The sequence below is a fragment of the Lissotriton helveticus genome, chromosome 9 (genome assembly GCF_964261635.1).
Source record: "Lissotriton helveticus chromosome 9, aLisHel1.1, whole genome shotgun sequence".
In the NCBI taxonomy this organism is placed as follows: domain Eukaryota; kingdom Metazoa; phylum Chordata; class Amphibia; order Caudata; family Salamandridae; genus Lissotriton; species Lissotriton helveticus.
This window is the reverse complement of record NC_136070.1, coordinates 1,195,909,856-1,195,930,638: the sequence shown is the minus strand read 5'-3', so window position 1 is coordinate 1,195,930,638 and position 20,783 is coordinate 1,195,909,856. Positions and strand designations below refer to the sequence as shown.

General features: G+C 46.1%; 1 protein-coding gene across 1 annotated transcript in view; it reads right to left on the bottom strand.

Annotated features, from left to right (window-relative positions):
- Positions 1–414: 414 nt before the first annotated feature.
- ITPR1 (inositol 1,4,5-trisphosphate receptor type 1) overlaps positions 415–20,783 on the bottom strand; it is a 1,533,308-nt gene continuing 1,512,939 nt past the window's right edge. Inside the window, exon 57 of the mRNA XM_078661662.1 lies at positions 415–1,894. Within this exon, the coding sequence (XP_078517788.1) occupies positions 1,808–1,894 (87 nt within the window). The 3' untranslated portion in view covers positions 415–1,807. The remainder of the gene's footprint in view (positions 1,895–20,783) is intronic.

The window sequence follows — 20,783 nt, the reverse complement described above, 5'->3', positions numbered from 1 at the left end:
AAACCCAATGTTTTTTCAATAATTTCTGTTTGTGGGACAATGTCATTATTCAAATTGATGTAGGATATATTACCTAACTTTAATCAGATTTCAGGGAGAGGTTTTTTTGTTCTTGTACTTGTACATTAGGCTCTAGCAACAATTTACCGGATGCATCCAAGAATCCATCAACGTTTCAGCATTATTATACTTTGTAGTGATTTGCTACGGCTTCTATATTTTTTAGTTTTTGGGCCAACCTGTGCTTTGAATTGGAGTGGACTTTTGGGCCTCCACCGGAATACCCTGGGCAATCAGGAAAACTGGACTGGATCAGGGAGGTTGGTAAACTGATAGAAATCACTGGGAGGTGTGGCACAGGAAACCAAAGGTAAAGAGGTGTGTGAGACTCATTTCAATGACACCATTGACATATCATATTCACTGCTTCATATTTATTTAAATATTTTAGGGATTTACAAATTCTCTGAGCATTTAACACTATCGCCAAAGGCTTGCAAATTGAGGTCAGTGTACAAAACCAGGTGATTTATATAGATATATATATATATGTATATAAAAAAAACAAGACAATTGAACAAAAAATAAACAAGATTCTCTCGTCTGTACAGCTGCCCCGATCAGGAGAAAGCGTCTTTAGACATCAGGCTGCTGCTGAAAGTTGTGGGTGGCAAAGCAAAAGACAAATCAGTGCTCAGCTATATGCACAGCAGGACAAACGGACTCCGGGGGTGGGTGGGGGCATGCAGCCACATCCATGCCAGAGAAACTGTGCAATGTTTGCCAGAGTGCAGTAACGCCTGTAGGTTGCCGGAAGTCATTGAATGTGGGATGGACAAGTGAGCGGCAAATCAAAAGTTCAACCAATAAGAACAGGTTTCATTTACAACAGTTAATGGGTTGATCAGAAGTACTGAAGACACCATAAAACGACTGAATGACTGAGAAAGGTGGGAAGGCCTCAACTGTGCAGCATCTCATGGACTCCTGGGTATATCCATAAATAAGAAGCATGCCAACATGGCTATACCACAATGGCAAGCGGGAGGAGTGCAAAAGGCGCAGTCTGAGGGCGATCAATTTTTTATTGGGAACTCTGCAGATATTCAACATGGGGGTCACAGGACCACCAAAGGACACGGAAGAAAGCGCATTTGGCATGGTCAAAGCATCTGGGGCCACTCTCTAGGGTGAAAAGAATATGTACACTGCTAAGAGGGTTTGGAAGAATTCAAAGACCGGAAGTGGACAGTATGCGCCTCTTCCCGTTCCAGACTGGCCCTGGGCAGAAATAAAACGAACCGGGAAGCGTGTAGCAGCATTAACGTAAGACTAACTACGGTGTATCTGCCAGTAACAAAGTGGTGCGATCCCTCGACCCCTAAACCCTTGGACCGTCAGGAGATCCCCAGCTGGAAACGTGGTTGCATACTTCATATTGCACAACTGTATAAAAAAAATCCCATAAATATAATCTATTCTAGTTATTTATCTTAAATACAAAATACAGGTCACAATTCTTTTCAGGTAATTCATACTGTTCAAGTGCAATTCAGGTGCTTTCTTCGTCACAAAAAAAGGCAGTTTGAAAGAAAAAAACAAAGTTCAGCAGGAAGCAAATTCCCGCGCCCTGCCGTCGTCCCGCCGGTAGCTGCTCTCGCCTCTTCTATGGCCTCAAGGGAACAGTGTAGAAAATGTTCATTTCTAGAAAAACGAAGGAGGTGGTATCAAAAATCCCAAGCGCGGTGCGGAGGCCGAGAGGGCGACGTCACTCGCGATGCCTTCGAGGGGGGTCGGGTACCTCGCCTTAGGCCGGCTGCTGCAGGCTGGCGTTCATGTGAGGCGGCTGCCCCAGAAGGCCGATTCTCTGTTTCTGCTTCCGCTGCTCTGTCATCTGGAAAGTTAAAAAAAAAAAAAAGAAAAATAAGTTGACTCATCAATCCAAAATACGTTTCCTATACGTCAAAGGTAACAAACTTCACCTCTGTGGGGCCATTTTACACATAAATCCCCTCTCTCAATCCTGCGCGAGACCACAAGCCCAAGACATCAAACAGCACAGCAAACAGCACAGCAAACAGCACTCCTGGCCACAAAGGTGGTGAATTCCACGCGCAGGGGAGGGCGCGGGCTCGCGGCCTCCGTGCTAGAAAGGGCCGGGGTGAGCAGGCCTCAAGCGCACGCGCCTCATGCTTAGGGCGACCAGAGTTTTAAAGCCAAAAACCGGGACATTTCCCAAAAATAGAAGGACTACAATTTCACTTGAACCCAGCGCACAGAATGACAGTGCTCCTTAGCAGAGAATTACAGAAGCGGCAGCAGGAACATACATAAACTGCAATTTTTAAAGCCCGTAGCATGCTTGTTAATTAAATGGCTCTTATAAAAACTTCTAACTACCCCTGCTTTGCAAAACATGAAAAGATACCTCGAACGGTTTCCATTCGACCCTCTATAAAAACCGGGACATGAGCTTAATTTCCTGAAATCTGCCGGGACAAGTGGCGAAAACCCAGGATAGTCCCGGCAAACCCGGGACGTCTGGTCACAATACTCCTGCTGCAACTCAAGCATGATGCAAAACGTCTGTCCCTCTGCAGTCTAAGGGGTATTGGCCATAGCTATCATCATACAGCCACGTGCCAACATCTGTAAACATGCAAGAGGGAGTTTGTAATTAAAAAAAAAAAAAAATCGGGGTTGGGGGGGTGATTTTACACTGACTTGGAGGCCATTTTATGCGGGATAATACAAAAACACTTTTGGCTTCAAAAATCGCGAGTTTTCTTACTCAATCGAGTCTAATACTATGCATGATACAGTATATATCGTGGCCCAAGGACATGGCATATTTATGGCAGTAGTCCTTTTCAGCTGTGCCATGAATCTGTTTTCCGAGAGTGATTGTTCTTTTGCTAGTTGCACTTTTTATTCTTTGAAATCTCAATTAGGAGAGTAACAGCTGAAGACAGACTACCCACTACCTTCAGTACACCCACCCATACGCTCAACACTGCGGATAACAATTTTACTTACACAGTAACCATTTTGAAACTAGGCACTCTGAGCTCACGCAACCAAAACAAAATAAAAATAAACACCAACATTATCAAACAATGGTTCCTCCAGTTCCACCCAGATCTAAACGCACTAAGGGGCCATAACAATTCTTGAAAATGTGCACAACATAACATTAAATATTACATAAAAAATAATGCAGAATAATAAATCAATTATGACAGACCAAGTGGGGTTCAGTCACATACATTTGTGTGACATTCCTCACAAGCCTTGAAGCCCATTCGTTTTGGAGATGTGTCATGAGCACACTGGAAACATTTAAACAAAAATTGGCTCAATAAAAGTTGAGAAAAAGTTGGTCAAAAAGTGATTAAGGTAGCTCTCTGAATCCATGTCTGTTGGTATGGAAACAAAAGATCGGAAGTCAGCATGCTGGGGTGGTGCCTATATAGGTCCCGCACACGTCATATCCAGCATGGTCGACAATGGAGCTGTTGGTGCCACTTACTGACACGCAGAACTACCGTTCAAGAATTTCCAGATTCAGTCTGAAGCCTTCGGGATATGCTAAGGTAAGGAATCTGCGGTTGGAAGTCTCTTTCAGAAACAGGTGATTTACGCCATCCACCTTTACTTTCAGAATGCCTGCAAAATTAGTAGCAACTGTTGAAATGCCTTGCATCAGAGCCCACTACACAAACTTAAGGCTTGTCAGTACTGGGTCCATAAGCACACTCCCTCATGCAAGTTCAGGACAGCTGTAGGGTTGGGTCTGAAGATGTGGTCATTCTTCAGGATCAAGAAGTGATAGAAGTAACCTGTGCCACTCTCCTCCTCAAGCACCACTTCCATGGCCCCTTTTTGTAGCAAGGCAAGAACTTCCGCCTTCAAGGTCAAGATATAGGCTGGAATGCATCTTCTAGTGGAAGATGTCGAACAGAATGGGTGGCTAGACAAGAGTTCATAGCGCTTATGGATCAGATGAAGGACCCAACTATAGGTCTTGATGAACTCCCTACTCTATAAAAACACAAGACCTTCACCTGACTGGAAGCTTATGGTGGAGGGAGGGCAAAGCAATCCGACAGATGCAGCAGATCCAACGAAAGTGCGCGCGCGACTGGAGCTGCTGCTTCTGGTGTCCCTTAGATCCAAGTCACCCGTGAGAGGAGTGGAAGAACTGCTGTGGTCTCTGGAAAGGATTGGTGTCACTATAACGCAGATTTTTCACAACGCATTCCTTTACATCGTAATTTTTACAACGCAGGATCCATTACATCGGATGCCATTACAACGCATGGCATTACATCGCAGATGCTATTACAACGCATGGCATTACATCGTAAGTATAGGTAAGTATACTTTTTAAAAAAAATGTAATTAAGTTAATTTAGTTAATTTAATTTATTTAATTTAATTAAAATACATTTTAAAATAGTAATTAATTTAATTTAATAAATTTAAATCTATTTATTTAATTTAATTTTAATAAAAATTGTAATTAATTTTAATTAATTAATATAATGAAATTATTTTAATTTAAATATGTTTAAAATTGTAATGAAATTAAATTAATTAAAATAATTTATTTAATTTAATTAATTTAATTAAAAATGTAATTAATATAATATAATTAATTTAATTTAATAAATATATTTTAATTAATTTATAAATGATAAATATAATTTAATTAGCCCTAAGCACAAACCCAACCCTGAACCCTAAAAACACTCTTGTACCCCAAAACCCAAACCCTACCCTGAAACCTAAAAACACCCCTGTACCCCAAAACCCAAACCCTACCCTGAAACCTAAAAACACCCCTGTACCCCAAAACCCAAACCCTACCCTAAAACCTAAAAACACCCCTGTACCCCAAAACCCAAACCCTACCCTGAAACCTAAAAACACCCCTGTACCCCAAAACCCAAACCCTACCCTGAAACCTAAAAACACCCCTGTACCCCAAAACCCAAACCCTACCCTGAAACCTAAAAACACCCCTGTACCCCAAAACCCAAACCCTACCCTGAAACCTAAAAACACCCCTGTACCCCAAAACCCAAACCCTACCTTGAAACCTAAAAACACCCCTGTACCCCAAAACCCAAACCCTACCCTAAAACCTAAAAACACCCCTGTACCCCAAAACCCAAACCCTACTCTGAAACCTAAAAACACCCCTGTACCCCAAAACCCAAACCCTACCCTGAAACCTAAAAACACCCCTGTACCCCAAAACCCAAACCCTACCCTAAAACCACCCCTATACCCCAAAACCCAAACCCTACCCTGAAACCTAAAAACACCCCTGTACCCCAAAACCCAAACCCTACCCTGAAACCTAAAAACACCCCTGTACCCCAAAACCCAAACCTAGCCCTGAAACCTAAAAACACCCCTGTACCCCAAAACCCAAACCCTGCCCTAAAACCTCAGTACACCAAAACATATACTCCTATACTCATACTTATTAAAAAAAATTACTTAAATTAATAAATTTAATTTATATTTAAAAACAAATAAATATTTTTATTTATTTTTATTTATAATTAATATTAATTAAATCAATTATATAATATTAAATAAAATTAAAAAAAATTATATACTTACCAATACTTACGATGTAATGGTATGCGTTGTAATAGCATCTGCGATGTAATGCCATGCGTTGTAATGGCATCCGATGTAATGGATCCTGCGTTGTAATAGCTGCGTTGTAACAGCATTACGACGTAAAAGTTGCGTTGTAAGTGATACACACCCCCTGGAAAACGTTTGCTATTGCTGGGAAGATCAGCCCCTTCAAAAGCTGTGAAATAAACACTGTTGGAGGAACTGCTTAGCCAGGGAGGGAAGCATTCCAAGAGTCTCTATCAAACTGCATGTACTAGGGCACCTGGGCATCACACAGAAAAGACTGTGGTGTGCATCCAGGCATGCCTGTGTAAGGTAGTTGTTGTAGCCTAGGAGTCTAGGCCACATTGGAGGATTTAGAAAACAGACTACATGTGCACTGGGAGATTAATGACAGCCAGGTTTGCCATTTCCACAGTGCATGAATGTATTGACCTACAAAGCCCATGGCAATTAGAAGTGTGTAAAACCAGACTTACAACAGTGATCACTGAGCCCAGTGGAGTAGATTTGTTTGTATTTCTGGTCTGGAGGTGCAGTCGAAAGGTGATTGGATTTAATTTCACCAACAATGCTGCCACCACCAAACTCTTTGTGGAATGGCTGGTCTGCAAGAACATGGGATCAGATGACAAAGGCCTGTACTGCCATCTAGTCTGTTCTAGAGCACAACAATGGCTTCTTCCAGGCAGTGACCACCAGCTCCAAGGAGCTTCATTAGAAGGTAAAATAGGCTCTGGGGTAGTTTCAGACTTTTCATATGGATAATGGAACGGGCAAGTCCAGCAAATCTGCTGCCTTTCTAATATCAGCTGTTAAAGTGTCCAAAGGTGGGCCGAAATGATTTGAAGATAATCTTCAGAGGGTATTCTGAAGATTCAGGTGGATTCCAGCATCTGGATGATAAAAAAACTGCGAATATATGCACCCTCTGGATCTTTCTTTGTGAAACTAAAGTCCTCATAGTGCTTATCAATTGTCTGAATCCAAGCCAAAGACTCTGAGAAGCAGGTCAACAAGGGGCCAATCCTCGAAACCTGCATATACTTTCTCTGCAGCCACCAGAAAAATGACTGAGGTTTGAGGCAGCACTAAAAGCTACTCCAAAGAGCACACTGTAATATAAGAAAGTAACCAGCACCTTCAGAGGCCCTAGCTTAGAATACACACCAAGGCTGGAGCCTGAGGAGGTGTAGAGCCGGGTAGCTTAGGAGATACCAGAATCACTGCAATTGAAAGACCGGACCCATCCGTGGGAGCCATAAGCAATCAAGGGCAGCTCTAAGGATATTCAGCTTGGCTTGCAGAAAGGCATCAACCTGAAAGGGCTCAGCAGATGGAACCTAGAGTTCCAGTTTAAGAACTGGGATCAGCTCTAAGGAAGTAAGAGACTGCTGTTGAGGAATGGTTTCGCCAGATCTGAAAAGGGTTTTGAAAATGGTCCTGCCAATACACAAAATGGGGAGCAAAACTAGTATGGCAGCACCTGCAGGATACTAAAAGCATCAAGAGATATTTTTACCTCTATAATTATTGCTGGGATAAAAGAATGTTACTTACCTGCCGTAACTATCTTTATTTATTTATTTATTTATTATTAATCTTATAGAGTGCGACAGCTACCCGTAAGGGTTTCACGGCGCTAATTGACAATAAACAACATGATTAATCCTGAAGAAAAAGGGGTTATTGGGCAAACAGCCAGGTCTTTAAGGCCTTTCGGAAACGGAGATGGCACTGCTCCATTCGTAAGTCCACGGGAAGAGAGTTCCACAGTTTAGGTCCCAATACAGCAAAGGAACGGCCTCCCACTCTGGAAAGCCTGAACCTAGGTACGCAGAACAGATGTTGGGAGGAAGAGCGAAGTGAGCGTGTAGGTACGTAAGGCTTGACGAGTGCTTGAAGATAAATGGGAGCAACCTCAATTTTAATCTTATGCATAAAGCATAGTGCCTTAAATTTTACTCGGTTGTCAATATTGAGCCAATGAAGTTGCTTAATGCGTTCCGCGATTGGATCATATTTCCGGCATCCACACAGGAGCCGGGCAGCAGCATTCTGAACCAGTTGGAGACGATGCAGGATAGCCTTGGTGACCCCCAGATAGAGCACATTACTGTAATCCAGTCTAGAGGTCACCAGGGCCGTCACAACAGATCTTTGTGTGTCAGAAGGCAGAATCCAAAAGATCTTTCTCAGCCATCTAAGAATAGTAAAACAGGTGGCTGAGACTTTATTGACCTGGTCTTTCAACGACAGATCCCTGTCGATGAGGACCCCTAGGTTCCTAGCACGTTCCGATGGAGTGGGTAGAACGCCCATCGTTGATGGCCAGTGTCTCGGACTCCAAAGGTCAGGCTTGTTGCCAAAGACGAGCACCTCCGTCTTATCGCTGTTAAGCTTTAGAAAATTACGGCTCATCCAGCGAGAAATGTCACTAAGACCAGTTTGCAGGGAGGAAGGAGAAGAAGGGTCTGCTTGAGTTAAAGAAAACACAATCTGAGAATCATCAGCATAAGTGAAGAGGTTAAGGCCAGAGGACTGTGCAACATGGGCTAACGGAACAACATAAAGATTGAAGAGGAGAGGGCTAAGAATAGAACCCTGGGGAACACCGTGAGGGGAATGATAGATGTTAGAAGTGGAAGTATTAGAAAAGATTTGAAAAGTTCTGTCAGAAAGAAAGGATGAAAACCAGAGTAACGCTTTGTCACAAATGCCAAAAGAGGCAAGGCTATTGAGAAGGATACTGTGGGAGACAGTATCGAAGGCTGCACTGAGATCGAGCAAAATCAGTGCAGCCGTTTCGCCTTGATCAAGTAATTGGCGAATGTTTTCAGTTACACCCAGTAGGGTGGTTTCTGTAGAGAAACCTTGGCGAAAGCCCGATTGAGATGAGTGAAGAAGATTATTGAAAGTGACAAAGCGAGAGAGATGTAAATGAACATGTCTTTCCAAAATTTTTGAAAAGGATGGCAGCAATCTTTGTAGTGGATACTCAATCTACCTGCAAATTCCTCACCTGTAGAATTATTCCAGGCTCCCATATCGTTGGTAAGGGACACTAGCTTCCAGTTGATGCCGGAAATGGCCTCAGAGGACGTCAACGAAGCCATAATGCGCCACACTGATTCAATGAAGTCTGTTTACAGAGGAGCTAATTAACATTTGAGCACTAAGGAAAATCAAAACCTTCTTACCCCTAGGTGGCTTTCAGTTAGTAGTCCAATCACTAGTCTTATCCGGTCTAGATTACGGGAGGGCCACTCTTGCATGTCCACCCAAAGCCAGGCTGGATCCGTTAAGCGCTACTCTAAATGGAGATGTTAGGCTTATCAGGGATCCAGTAAACATAACGACATTACACCGGACTGAATTATTTCAAATGGCTCCAGTTTGAAGCCAGAATTCTGTTAAAGCTAGCCTGCATGACCCATAAGGCTCTTCATCACAACACTCCTGTCTACCTGCAAAAAAACTTGAACTATCGTGTAGGTGTTGCACTCTAAGAAGTTATACCTTGCTATTGCTGAGGCCGCAGAAGTTCAACAAAAAAAACAAAATCGTTTTTTTTCGGGTCTTGCTCCTAGAATATATAACACAATTCCTCCTGAAACTAGATCTAATCCTTCAACTACTTCCTTCAAATAAAGAATAGAAAATGTTGTGGCTGAATAGATACCTTCAGCAGTAGTCCTGATCTCATGAAGTTCTGATTATCTTGCCTATTTACATTTCTGTACCCAGAGTATTCAATTCAAAGGGGGTTGGATGATACAGATTTGTCAACCCCATTAAAATATGCAGCACAATTAGAGACTTGAACATGGAAGGTTGGCCTAGAAGACTGAGTAATGCTGAAAAGGCAGCCAAATACCCCTTGGCAGTGCCCTCTGCACATCCCCATGGGCAAGGGAAAAAGCAAACTTAAAGTCCTGGGACAGCGTAGCCTGTAAGGAGCCCATATTGTTGTCCGCGCACCAAGTAACACCAAAGTTACTCCATTCTCTAGAGCAAATAGGCTTGGAGTATCGACACTAATATGACATTCACTACCGTCGATGGCAGCTGAAAGATGTTCAAATATCCCAACTCAATCTACAGGCATTGAATGAAGGTCCAGTCTAAATGGCAGCTTAAGAGGGAGATAGCGTAGAAGGTCTATGTCCCTCTTTGACCTATCCAGGGCAATGAGAATGTCTTGGGCCCAAGTCTTGGGCAAATTTTATCTGGACCAGAGGAATCAAGAATATGAGCGTATGGGAGGTGGATGCGTAATGCAGCTGAAACTTCCACTTCAACTGAAACACATCCGTTAAGGCTCCGCTCAATGGATGCTGGTGGGGAGGGCACAGAACCACAGCAACTGAGCATTTACCAATGAGGCAAACAAGTACCCCTCAGGAGTGCCCCACTGGGCAAAGATGTGTTGAACTACCTCTGGTGGGAGGCACCACTTGTGATGGGCAAAATAACGCTGGCTCATACTATCATCTCCGACATTCAGAGACCTCATTAGGTGCTTAGTGGTAAGTCAGATCAATTAGTGGTGTGCCCAAGACCACAATCTCAATGCTTCCAGGCAACGAAGATAAGACCCTTTTCCCCTTTGCTTGTTGACGTACAACATCGCTGTTGTGTTCTCGGTCAAGATCTAGACAGACCGACCTTGGATGGAGAGGAGTAAGGCCATGAGAGCCTTGCTTCAGGTTGATGTGAAGAACCTGTTCTTCTGGAGACCAGAGCCTCTGACCTCCAGATTTTCAAAATGAGCTCCCCATCCAAAGAGGGCAGCATCTGTTACTACTGTAGACACAGCAGGAAGGGGAGAGAAGGGCAACTCGCAGCTCAGGTTTGCCTCGTTCCCCCACCCTATAACACCTGCCGCAGGGCTGGCGGAAATCATGATTGGGTCTAACAGACCTCTTCCGTTCTGTAGCCACTGCCTGCAAAGGCACTACTGCAGGGTCCTTATGTGTCAATGTGTGCGTGTTACTAGGAGAATAGACAAAACCAGCAGACCTAGGAATCTTAGCATCTTCAGAGCTGGAATTTGTCTGCCTTGTTTTAAGAATGGAATCATCTCCTTGATGTCAGTAATCCTTCTTGGATGCAAAAAGGCACGGAGAAGGGTTGTGCCCATTATCAATCATATGAACTGGAGTTGGTGGGAGGGCCACAAGTGAGATTTGGGCTAGTTGATCGAAAAGCCCAGGTCGAACAGTAGCAATACTGTTGACTGCAGATGGCGTGACTCCATCTCTTGCAACCAGGCTTTGATTAGGCAGACATCCAGGTAAGGGAAGATTGGGATGCCTAATCGAAGACTGGTTGCAATCACTGCCATCACCTTCATGATAGGTAGTGGCGGCCACTAGAGGGAGCACACGAGTCGTGACAAACGCCAGAACGCCATCCTCGCCGAAGCGAGACGGACGCTGAGGCTGCCGAGGCTGCCGCTCCTACCCGCTGCGCTCGTCAAGGAGTCAGGAGCCACGGAATTACGGATCCGCGGACCCACGGTACCACGGACCCGCGGATTTGCCGGAGAACGAGGGGCACGAGGCAGCGGCCGGTCTGAATCTGCCTCAAACCGCGGCTGTCAGCCCGACCACGACTGGACCAACGGACCAACATGCTGGCTCTGAGACATGGTAATCTACGAGCAGGGTAGGAGCAGGGTCCGGCGGGCAGGCGGGCGGGCGTGAGAGCAGGTGGGAGCGCCCCTCAAGCGCCGAGTCAGCAGCATCGGCTTTCCTTGCTTGTATACAGACCTGCTCCTTGTTTTGGATTTACTCTGTTACAATTCTGTCCCAGCATCTTGGTGCTATTGACGCTGTGCTGTGGTATCCTGCTGCCTCGAGATCTCCCAATGCCTTGATTTTTGCTTTTGAGCGCGACGTGGCGCTACGAGTTTTGGCAGGGTTTTCCTGGAGCCTGCTAACTCCGCTTTTGTTTTCCCTTTCCTATTCAACAGCGCGAGGCCGCGCTGCAACTTTCACCTTTGCTGGGTTGCCTATCGCCTGCTGACTCCGCATTTGACTTTACCTTTCATCAGCGCGAGGACGCGCTGCAACTTTAACCTTCAGCCGTCGCCTTCTTTGTTTTTTGGCCTCTAATGACCCAGCTGGTATCTCTTTATTTTTAAGGCAAGCGCGTTGAGGCTTTGCCTTTCCTCTGGACGGCCGGTTCCTTTAGGACAACAAGAGACCTTCTATTGGAGAGATTCCGAATCATCTACATAAAGCTTCACCCAGTCGTGCAAAAAAATATTGCTACTAACTGGACTGGACCTTCTCCTTTTTGGCTGTTTTGTGAACTCTTCTTATGATCCTCCTTGGTCACTAGCCTCGGCGCACTACTAGACAGCGCTGTACCTTTGCGCAGCTCTTGTGAATTTTAAATCTCCCCGTTTTGTCTTCTTGGTTACTTTTACTTTGTATCACTTATCCCTTGGTTTTAAATTGCCGGCCATGCTTAACCTGCACCTTTGACCCGCTCACCTGCACTATAATTGGAAGAACACCGCACTTTGCGGGTCCCTCGCCCCGTCTCGTTGGCGGCCATCTTGAGGGAGGGTTGAGGCTTCCAGCGGTCTAGTTCTCACTAGGAGGCTGGACCAGCATAAATATAAGGCAAATCTCAGGTGAGCGCCCCTACTAGCCTCGGCGCACTACTAGACAGCGCTGTACCTTTGCGCAGCTCTTGTGAATTTTAAATCTCCCCGTTTTGTCTTCTTGGTTACTTTTACTTTGTATCACTTTTCCCTTGGTTTTAAATTGCCGGCCACGCTTAACCTGCACCTTTGACCCGCTCACCTGCACTATAATTGGAAGAACACCGCACTTTGCGGGTCCCTCGCCCCGTTTCGTTGGCGGCCATCTTGAGGGAGGGTTGAGGCTTCCAGCGGTTTAGTTCTCACTAGGAGGCTGGACCAACATGAATACAAGCCAAGCCGACGCGCAGCGGGATCGCCGGATATCAGCCGGAGTCACGCCTGAGCTCTGCCAGTCTGCGCCCGTCCGCGCTGAGGACGCGCTGCAGGATGGGCTGGACTCGGCGTACACTCCTCCATCTTTTGAGGTACTTAGGCAATATTCTATTTTTGAGCTGTTGGCTCTTAAACCGTCAGCACATTCATGCTATTATTGTTTCACTCCAGAGGGGATATTACATTCCCATTTTTGTCTTACATGCAGAGCTCCCCTTCGCTTCCCCGCTCCCGCTCCTACAAGACCCTATTTGCGCCTTGGAAAACGTCCTACCATCCCTCCCAGAACGGGTTTCCTAATAAATGCGCGCTCGCTCATTAAAAATAATGTTGCCTTCCACGAGTTTGTTGAAGAGAGACAGCCAGACTGGGATTTTGTGACAGAAACCTGGGCCTCGGACTCCTCCGGTCATGACTTACTTCTGGCCATTTCTGATGGCTATTCTCTCCACAGGCAGGACAGATTGCGCCGGAGAGGTGGAGGACTTGCCATCCTCTATAAATCCTCCCTTTCTTGCACCATCAAACCCCTATCGATGCCCCAAGACCGTTTTGAAGCATTATACTTCTGCATTTTGTGTGCCCCATCTGTCTCATTCACCGGGATACTTATATACAGACCGCCTGGTCCTAGAGCTAGTTTCTGTGTAGATCTACTTAGAATCCTTGAACCCTATTTTGGAAAATCTCATCTCTCTATTTTGGGCGATTTCAATTTCCACCTTGATGAAGTTGGTTCAAAGGACACCTCTACACTAACTGAGTCACTTGAAGCTTGTGACCTCGTTCAGTTGGTGAACAGCCCAACACACAAGGCTGGCCATATTCTGGACGGGGTATTTTCCAGTGACTCAAGATTATCTACTGGCCCCCTCTGCCGCTGGTCTGGTCAGACCATCTTGCAGTGCCGCTAGAACTTGCTCTCCCTGCCTCGGCCACGGCTAACCAGGTCGCCACCACATATGCTCTCAGGAGAAACTATAGAAACATCACCGACGAAGCTCTTTCCCCTTACGTTCGGGCCATAGAGCCCTCCACCTCAAGAGAGGCTGGTGAGGCAGCTCAAGAACTCGCGGACTCCATCATTACTGCAGTTGAGAAGCTTGCCCCCGCCTCTCTCCGCTATGTGGCGAGACAGAAGCCCACTGCTCCCTGGTTCTCTGAACATCTGAGACTTCTGAGGCAGAGCTGTAGGAGTAAGGAGAGAAGCTGGAGGAAATCTTGGAATATGAAGGATCGGGAGGAACACAAGTCCGCTTTGCGGGAATACAAACAGAGAGTGATCATGGAAAAGCAGGAGTATTTCTCCAATCTTACAAGTTTTCTAACCTCATCTAGAGAACTCTTCAAAATTGCTGATTCGCTGTGCTCTCTCCAACTTCCAGATCCAGTGGTGAGCTCACAAGATCTTTGCAATAACATCTCGGATTTCTTTTATAGTAAAATCGCAGATATCCATACTTCTTTAGAAGCTCAACGCCACTCCCTGGACGATGATGTTCCTCCCACCATAGCCAACCTTGATACTTTGGTTGAAGGCCCCTCCGAATCCTTCACCCAATTTCCAGCACTCTCACTGGAAGGACTTAATCTCCTGCTAGACAGGACCAAATCCTCTTCCCCAATGGATCCTGTACCGCTAAAAAAGCTAAAGGAGTGCAGAAACAGCATCCTTCTGCCTCTGCTGGAAATCATGAACGGGGCTATTGTCCAGGGTGTATTTCCGGCGGTGTGGAAGAAGGCTATAGTGAAGCCTCTCCTTAAAAAACCGTCCCTGGACCCGGGCCTCCTTAAAAATTTTAGGCCGATCTCCTTACTCCCAGCCCCGGCAAAGATGTTAGAAGCGCACCTTAATACACATCTTTCCACCTTCCTTGAGCCTAGTGTGTATCTTGATAGCTCTCAGCACGGATTCAGAAAACATCACAGCACCGAATCCGCTCTCACTGTTGTGGTGGATAATATTCGCCGCAAAGTTGACCTTGGCCAAACCACAGTGCTGGTCCTATTAGACCTCACGGCTGCGTTCGATACCCTGTCTCCCGCCATTTTAACATCTCAGCTTAGGGAGGCAGGGGTTACTGGACCGGCCCGGAGTCTTCTTAACTCCTTTCTCCATGACAGAGAACAGAGAGTCATGCTTGGAGATTTCCTCTCCCCTGCCAAGTCATTGCAATGTGGGGTGCCACAGGGGTCGGCCCTTAGCCCGACCCTATTTAACATCTACGTGGCCCCCCCTTGCTAGACTAGTAAGATCGCAGGGGATGGAGGTGGTGTCTTACGCCGACGACACCCAGATCATGGTGTCGCTGGCCCACTCTGTCAGTACATCCGCATTCAGCTTTAGGTCATGCATGCAGCGTGTGGCGGAGTGGATGATCCTTAACTCCCTAAAGCTGAATGGCGACAAGACAGAGGTCTTGGTCTTCGGTAAAGACCAACACGTGTGGTCGAGCGAGTGGTGGCCTTTATCTCTCGGCACCTGCCCCACTCGCTCCCAATCGGCCAGAAATCTCGGCGTCATCTTTGACACTTCATTCTCCATGACGCTCCAAGTGAATAGGACAGTGGCCACTTGCTGGGGTGTCATCAAGATCTTAAAAAAAATTCTCCACTATCTTTCCTTCCAGGCGCGCAAACAGATTGCGATTGCTCTTCTTGGCTCCAGGCTTGATTATTGTAACTCTCTCTAAGTGGAGTCCAACAAGGGCCTTATCCATCGACTGCAAACTGTACAGAACGCCGCAGCGCGCTTCGTCCTGGCCCTTCCCAAAGCATCATCTGCCACCACTGCTAGGAGAGATCTTCACTGGCTCCCCGTCAAGTTTAGAATCTCCTTTAAGCTCCTATGTCTCACATATAGAGCACTTGCGGCTGGTCCTGCGGACGCACTTGGTACCCTGCTTACCCGCTATGTACCCACGAGATGCCTACGATTGGCCGGGCTACACCAATTGGTAGTGCCCCGCGCTAGGCTGACCAGATGGGGAGCGAGAGCTTTTTCTGTTGCCGCTCCTCAGCTTTGGAACTCCCTTCCGGTGGAGATCAAAACCCTACCCTCCATTGACCTGTTTAAAAAGGTCCTTAAAACTTGGTACTTCATCAGAGCCTACCAATGAGATATTGCTGTCTGACCTGGCTTGTTCCTTTATTTTAGGCGCCTTGACGCCCATTGGGCTAAGTTAGCACGATATAAGACACAATTCATTCATTCATTCATTCATGAAAACCTGGTGCCAAAGGGAAGCACTACAAATTGGTAGTGCATAGAACCGACCACAAATAGCCAGTAATTCTTGTGGAAGCGCAAGGCAGGTATGTGACAGTAGGTATTATACAGGTCAAGAGACATTATCCAGTCTCCAAGAGCCAAGATCCAACTCCAGTAACATTTGAGCTAGAGTCAGTATCTTGAACTTTTCCTTCCAGAGGAACAAGTTCAGGTTTCCAAGGTGTATTTGTATTTGCATTTGTAAAGCGCAGTTATCACCAACTGGTCTCTAAGTGCTGTAAGAGGAGAGAGACACGGACTAGCCTACAAGCACAAGTGGCAGAGATTAACTCGACCCCCAGGCCTCTTGGCAAAGAACCGTTTTCAACTTCTTCCTAAAAGGGAGAAGGGCGTGCTCTTTACGCACTGTCTCTAGTAGTTTATTCCACAAAGGGGGGATGGTGATAGAAAAAGCTCTTCCCCCTTTTGTGACCAGCCTGAATCGCTGACACTTCAGTAAACAGGCGTCTGAGGACCGGAGCGCCCGAGTCGGAGTGTAGAGTACTAGGCGATCTTTAACATACCGGGGGGCTTGACCATAGATGGCCTTATGCGCAATGCATAGGCCCTTGAACTTGGCTCTCTGCTTTACCGGAAGCCAATGCAGGTGTTGGAGGAGAGGGGTGGCATGGGCTTCTCTGGGAAGTTTAAAAATCAGCCTGGCCGCATTGTTCATGGTAAGACTGGGTGTAGACCGCCATCCTACTTAGGCACCAGGAAGTAATGTGCAGCACATCTCTGACCCTTTTCCTGCTCTGGCCGTAACTCCGCAGTTCCTTTACGTAGGAGCGCTCCCACCTCTTGCTACAATATGATTAAACCATGAGGGGTGTCTTTTGACAAGGAGAAATGGTGCCTATCGAGTTTGCATCAGTTAGATATGATATGAATTCAGTGGTGCAGCAAGGTGAGGGAAAACACCCGATACCCTCAATTTATTGGTCCTTAGGGCCAAAACAATTATCGATTCTTATCCTCTGGACACGCTACGTTTATAAGTCAAGTGACATCAAGTAGATAAGAGTTGCATCAATTAGGAGTAAAAAGTTCATGTGTTTTTCTTGTTCTTTCTTTAATCCAAAGCACGCCCAGCCAACACGTGTTTCGTCGAACGGGGAAGACTCCAAGACTTCTTCAGGGCTATATGGCTGTTCAATTCTATGGTATGAATCCTCTCTGCCTGTTATAATTCCGACCCAGTGGGTCAATGTATTCTACAACGATATCCTCAGTAACAATTCTAGCGCCCGGTTGTACGTCCCACTTTAAAAAAGGTTCAGTGTATCCTCCCGAGTGCAGAGGCTTTACCAAGGAAAGTATCTGTTACCAACAAGTGATAAACATGCCTGAGCGAGTGCGCTCGAACAGAGTAACACTTCCCAGGTTCGCGTTCCGGTGCAGACGACAGCAGGAACAGCCCTCCACGCCGTGGTACGATGACAAACACCACAGTCTTCATGGTGGTCAGTGAATGACATGTGACCACCACACTCTCCACAGGGCTTGAATCCCGACTTTCTTGAAGTCACCATCGTACAGCTACAGTAAAACCTGGAGAAATAAAGTAACACAAAAGTAGTATGGAGAGTCCCAGAAACCCGCTACGCGTCGACGGCATGGAAACAAGGGAACAGACATCATGCCGACGATGCTCTCTTATGGCTCCGGTGAAGTCATGCTGAGTCTCTAGCGGAGCCACGGCATTGTGACGACCTAGTCAGTGAGGAGAGCTATGAAAAAAGTTTCCGCGGAATGCTAGCGCAGGAGATATTCAAAAGGTGAGGAATCCTCAGGCAGATGCATCCATCAGAATTAATGTTATGTAGGAAGGTATTCTGCCCATTCTGGATCACTTTCTGGAAATGCGCCCTCCTATCCTCCGGCACATGAGGCAAAATCATTTTGGCCATGTCCCATCAAGTGTGGCTGTGGTGAGCAAGGAGGAGCTTGCATTGAGAGACTTGAGACATACTCCAGGGAACTGACAGGAAGGCACTGGCTGACTTTTCGGAGAAACAACATGCTTGTATGACCAAGCTTTCAGGTGACTAATGGGTAGATAGAAACACTGGATCACACAGAGTTGGGCAGTAGCATTTAGCCACAAGCTTGTTCACTTCAGGAACCAATGTGGATTTGGCCCATGCTGCCAGAATGGGTTCCAGTAGGTTATCAGTGAAAGGCAATACATTTTCCAACATAGGAGCTGCTGGTAGGAGAATCAGTGAGGATGTTGGTCTTTGCCTCTACTGAGGGGAGTTAAAGATCCAACACCTCCGCTGCCTTCCTGAAAATCATATAGAATTACATTACCTCTGGAGTAGGGGGTCCAGTAGGAAAGACCATTATCTTGGGCAAAGTGTCCAACCCAGCTATGGAAGGCAGCCGTTGTAGCTCATGACCTTTGTAGGTGACAAACACCTCTGTAAGGTTAAAGGTTCCAGGGGTCCGTATCTGTTCCAAACAGATCATGTGTCCTGCTTCTATAACCCTCTTCACGTTGTGCTTCCCTACTTGACCTGTTTTGTGGTGCTGCTAAGGGGACCTGTGCTGAAGGAGGCGACGGCAGTGGTGGTGCTAGTGAGGTGTACCTCAAACCTGGTTCGAAGGCCGGAAGAGACTTTTTAGGTGGAGTGCATCAGACCAGCGTCTGAGGCATGAACAGCAGAAAACTGTATGGTGCCAAGATGCCCGAAGGTGTGCCTGATGGCGCAGATGCTCTGGAAAGATGGAATACATGGCATTTAAGAACACTACCAGATCACTGCCCAGGATGGAAATCCAGTAGGTGATGGTGTTTCTGGAAAGGCAAAAGTTTGAGCCGATGGCGATCACAGGAGCTCCGTGGCCGGGTCCAGCAGAATCACTGGCTCGGACTCCTAGGAGAAGATTGGGATGGCTCCACGACAACCAACTTGAGCTCCGAGGAAGATCACGTGGGAGTCGGATGACATCTAGGAGACATACCTTTTAGTTTCTTGTGCTTTTTGTGTTTCTTGCGCTTCGCACCTGAAAGATGTCAAAAAGGGGACCTGTATTGAGGTGTAAATAGGGGACAACTTCACCGGTCTTTGGCATGAGCCATGATCAGCTTGGCCTCATGCTCCTTGATGGTCTTAGAGTACAGGTTCTGACCGGATTCACAGGAGCGCAAGTCAAGATGTGACCAAAGGCACCAGAAACAAATGGAATAGAGGGTCAGTCATTTTTTGTCACCCACAGTTCCTGCAAGGCTTAATACCAGAGAGCTTTCGTGGCGACTAGTATTGCACAACATTTTCTCTGTGAGGTAAAAACCAACGCTGAAGAGTGAGCTCTGGATCTGCCCTGAAGGTGAGCAAAAAATAAAAGGGGAACTGACATTGCGACAGGGTGGCTAATATATGGCTTAAGTGACTATATCCAATCGATGAAACTTCCAGCATTGACATGGAGCCAGTGCCCACTACAGGTGACGTGAAATCTGTGTTTCCGGAGCCAGTAGGACACTTGGGCTAATTCTACAAGTGAGTAATCATCTGCAGGTAGAAGTATCAATCAGAAATTATAAACTAGCACTAATCAAATGGCATGAAGGCACTATTAGATAATCCCAGCCGTTTCAAAGGGAGATAGAGCCCACACTCCCGACTACGATTCCATGTAGCAGCAGCAAGGAAGAAGAAATACACCTGTGGGACGTGCAAAGTGTAAGATACAGAGATGCTACATTGAGATCTTATGCCACATACAAGTAGTATGCACCTATTGAACCCAAGGCTCTAAACATGCTTCAGCGAGGGAGTAGAGATGTACCACTAGGGATCCCCACTATATAGGTGTACTTGCAGTCAACGCGTTTCATATCCCTATCATTACTGTTGGCAAAAAGAGAAGTAGCTATGTACTGGAGGACCACGGCGGGACCCCCTATAGCCTAAGTGGGGGCAGTAACAAAACAGGGCGCTGCAGAGGAGGAAGAAGTGAGAGGGACACGTAAACATCACATCTATGGAATGAATTCAACTCCTACACCAGTTCAAACAGACAACACGTGGCAAATCACCTACGGCATCCCAGAACCAGGTAGCGCAAACAACCCAGAATACATCTGAAGATGCACACAGAGAGACAAGTCAGCCCCAAATCAGGAACAACGCATTACGATCCACATAGACACTGAATATGCAGGAAAGGCCAGTAGAAGCTCCCACATACTACCTAGAAATATATAAACCAACATTATAACAATCTGCAAGTCAAACAACCCCGCCTGAACATAACCCATAACCCCCTACAGTTAATCCAAGTTAGATCTACAGTTAACCGCTATGAAAACGCATCAGTAGTTTTCAGACCGAACCATACAGGAAGGATTCACACTGCAAATTACAACAAAACAAAACATGCGGCAAGACGAACAGTAACGCATGCAGACAAGATCCTTGCATTAGACACAGGATGCCCTAACCGAACTATTGCACACATAAATAACCGATATCGACATCTATTATAAGTCTGTAACAAACTTGATACAAACAAAATATGAGCGTAATTTGTACATGAAAAATGTGAAAATGTTAAGAAAAACATAAAAAAACTTTTGGGGGATATGTGGGCTGCAGGGCAGGCTCAGCCACCACGGCACCTGGGATTGCAATACTTCTGGACACATGGGCTTGGCCGCCTGGCGATCTCGGTACTATATGCAGCTCTACAGGTTGTATGCCTGGACCTCTCAACCCGAGCCAAACCCAACAAATGGAAGGGTTTCCTCAGCACAGAATTAACCTCCAAGCAGTAGGCCATGGCTCTAGAGCGGGTGAAGCGAGTTTTCTGTAATGCCCATCTAAAATGTACACAATTTAATTATTTGCATCAAAC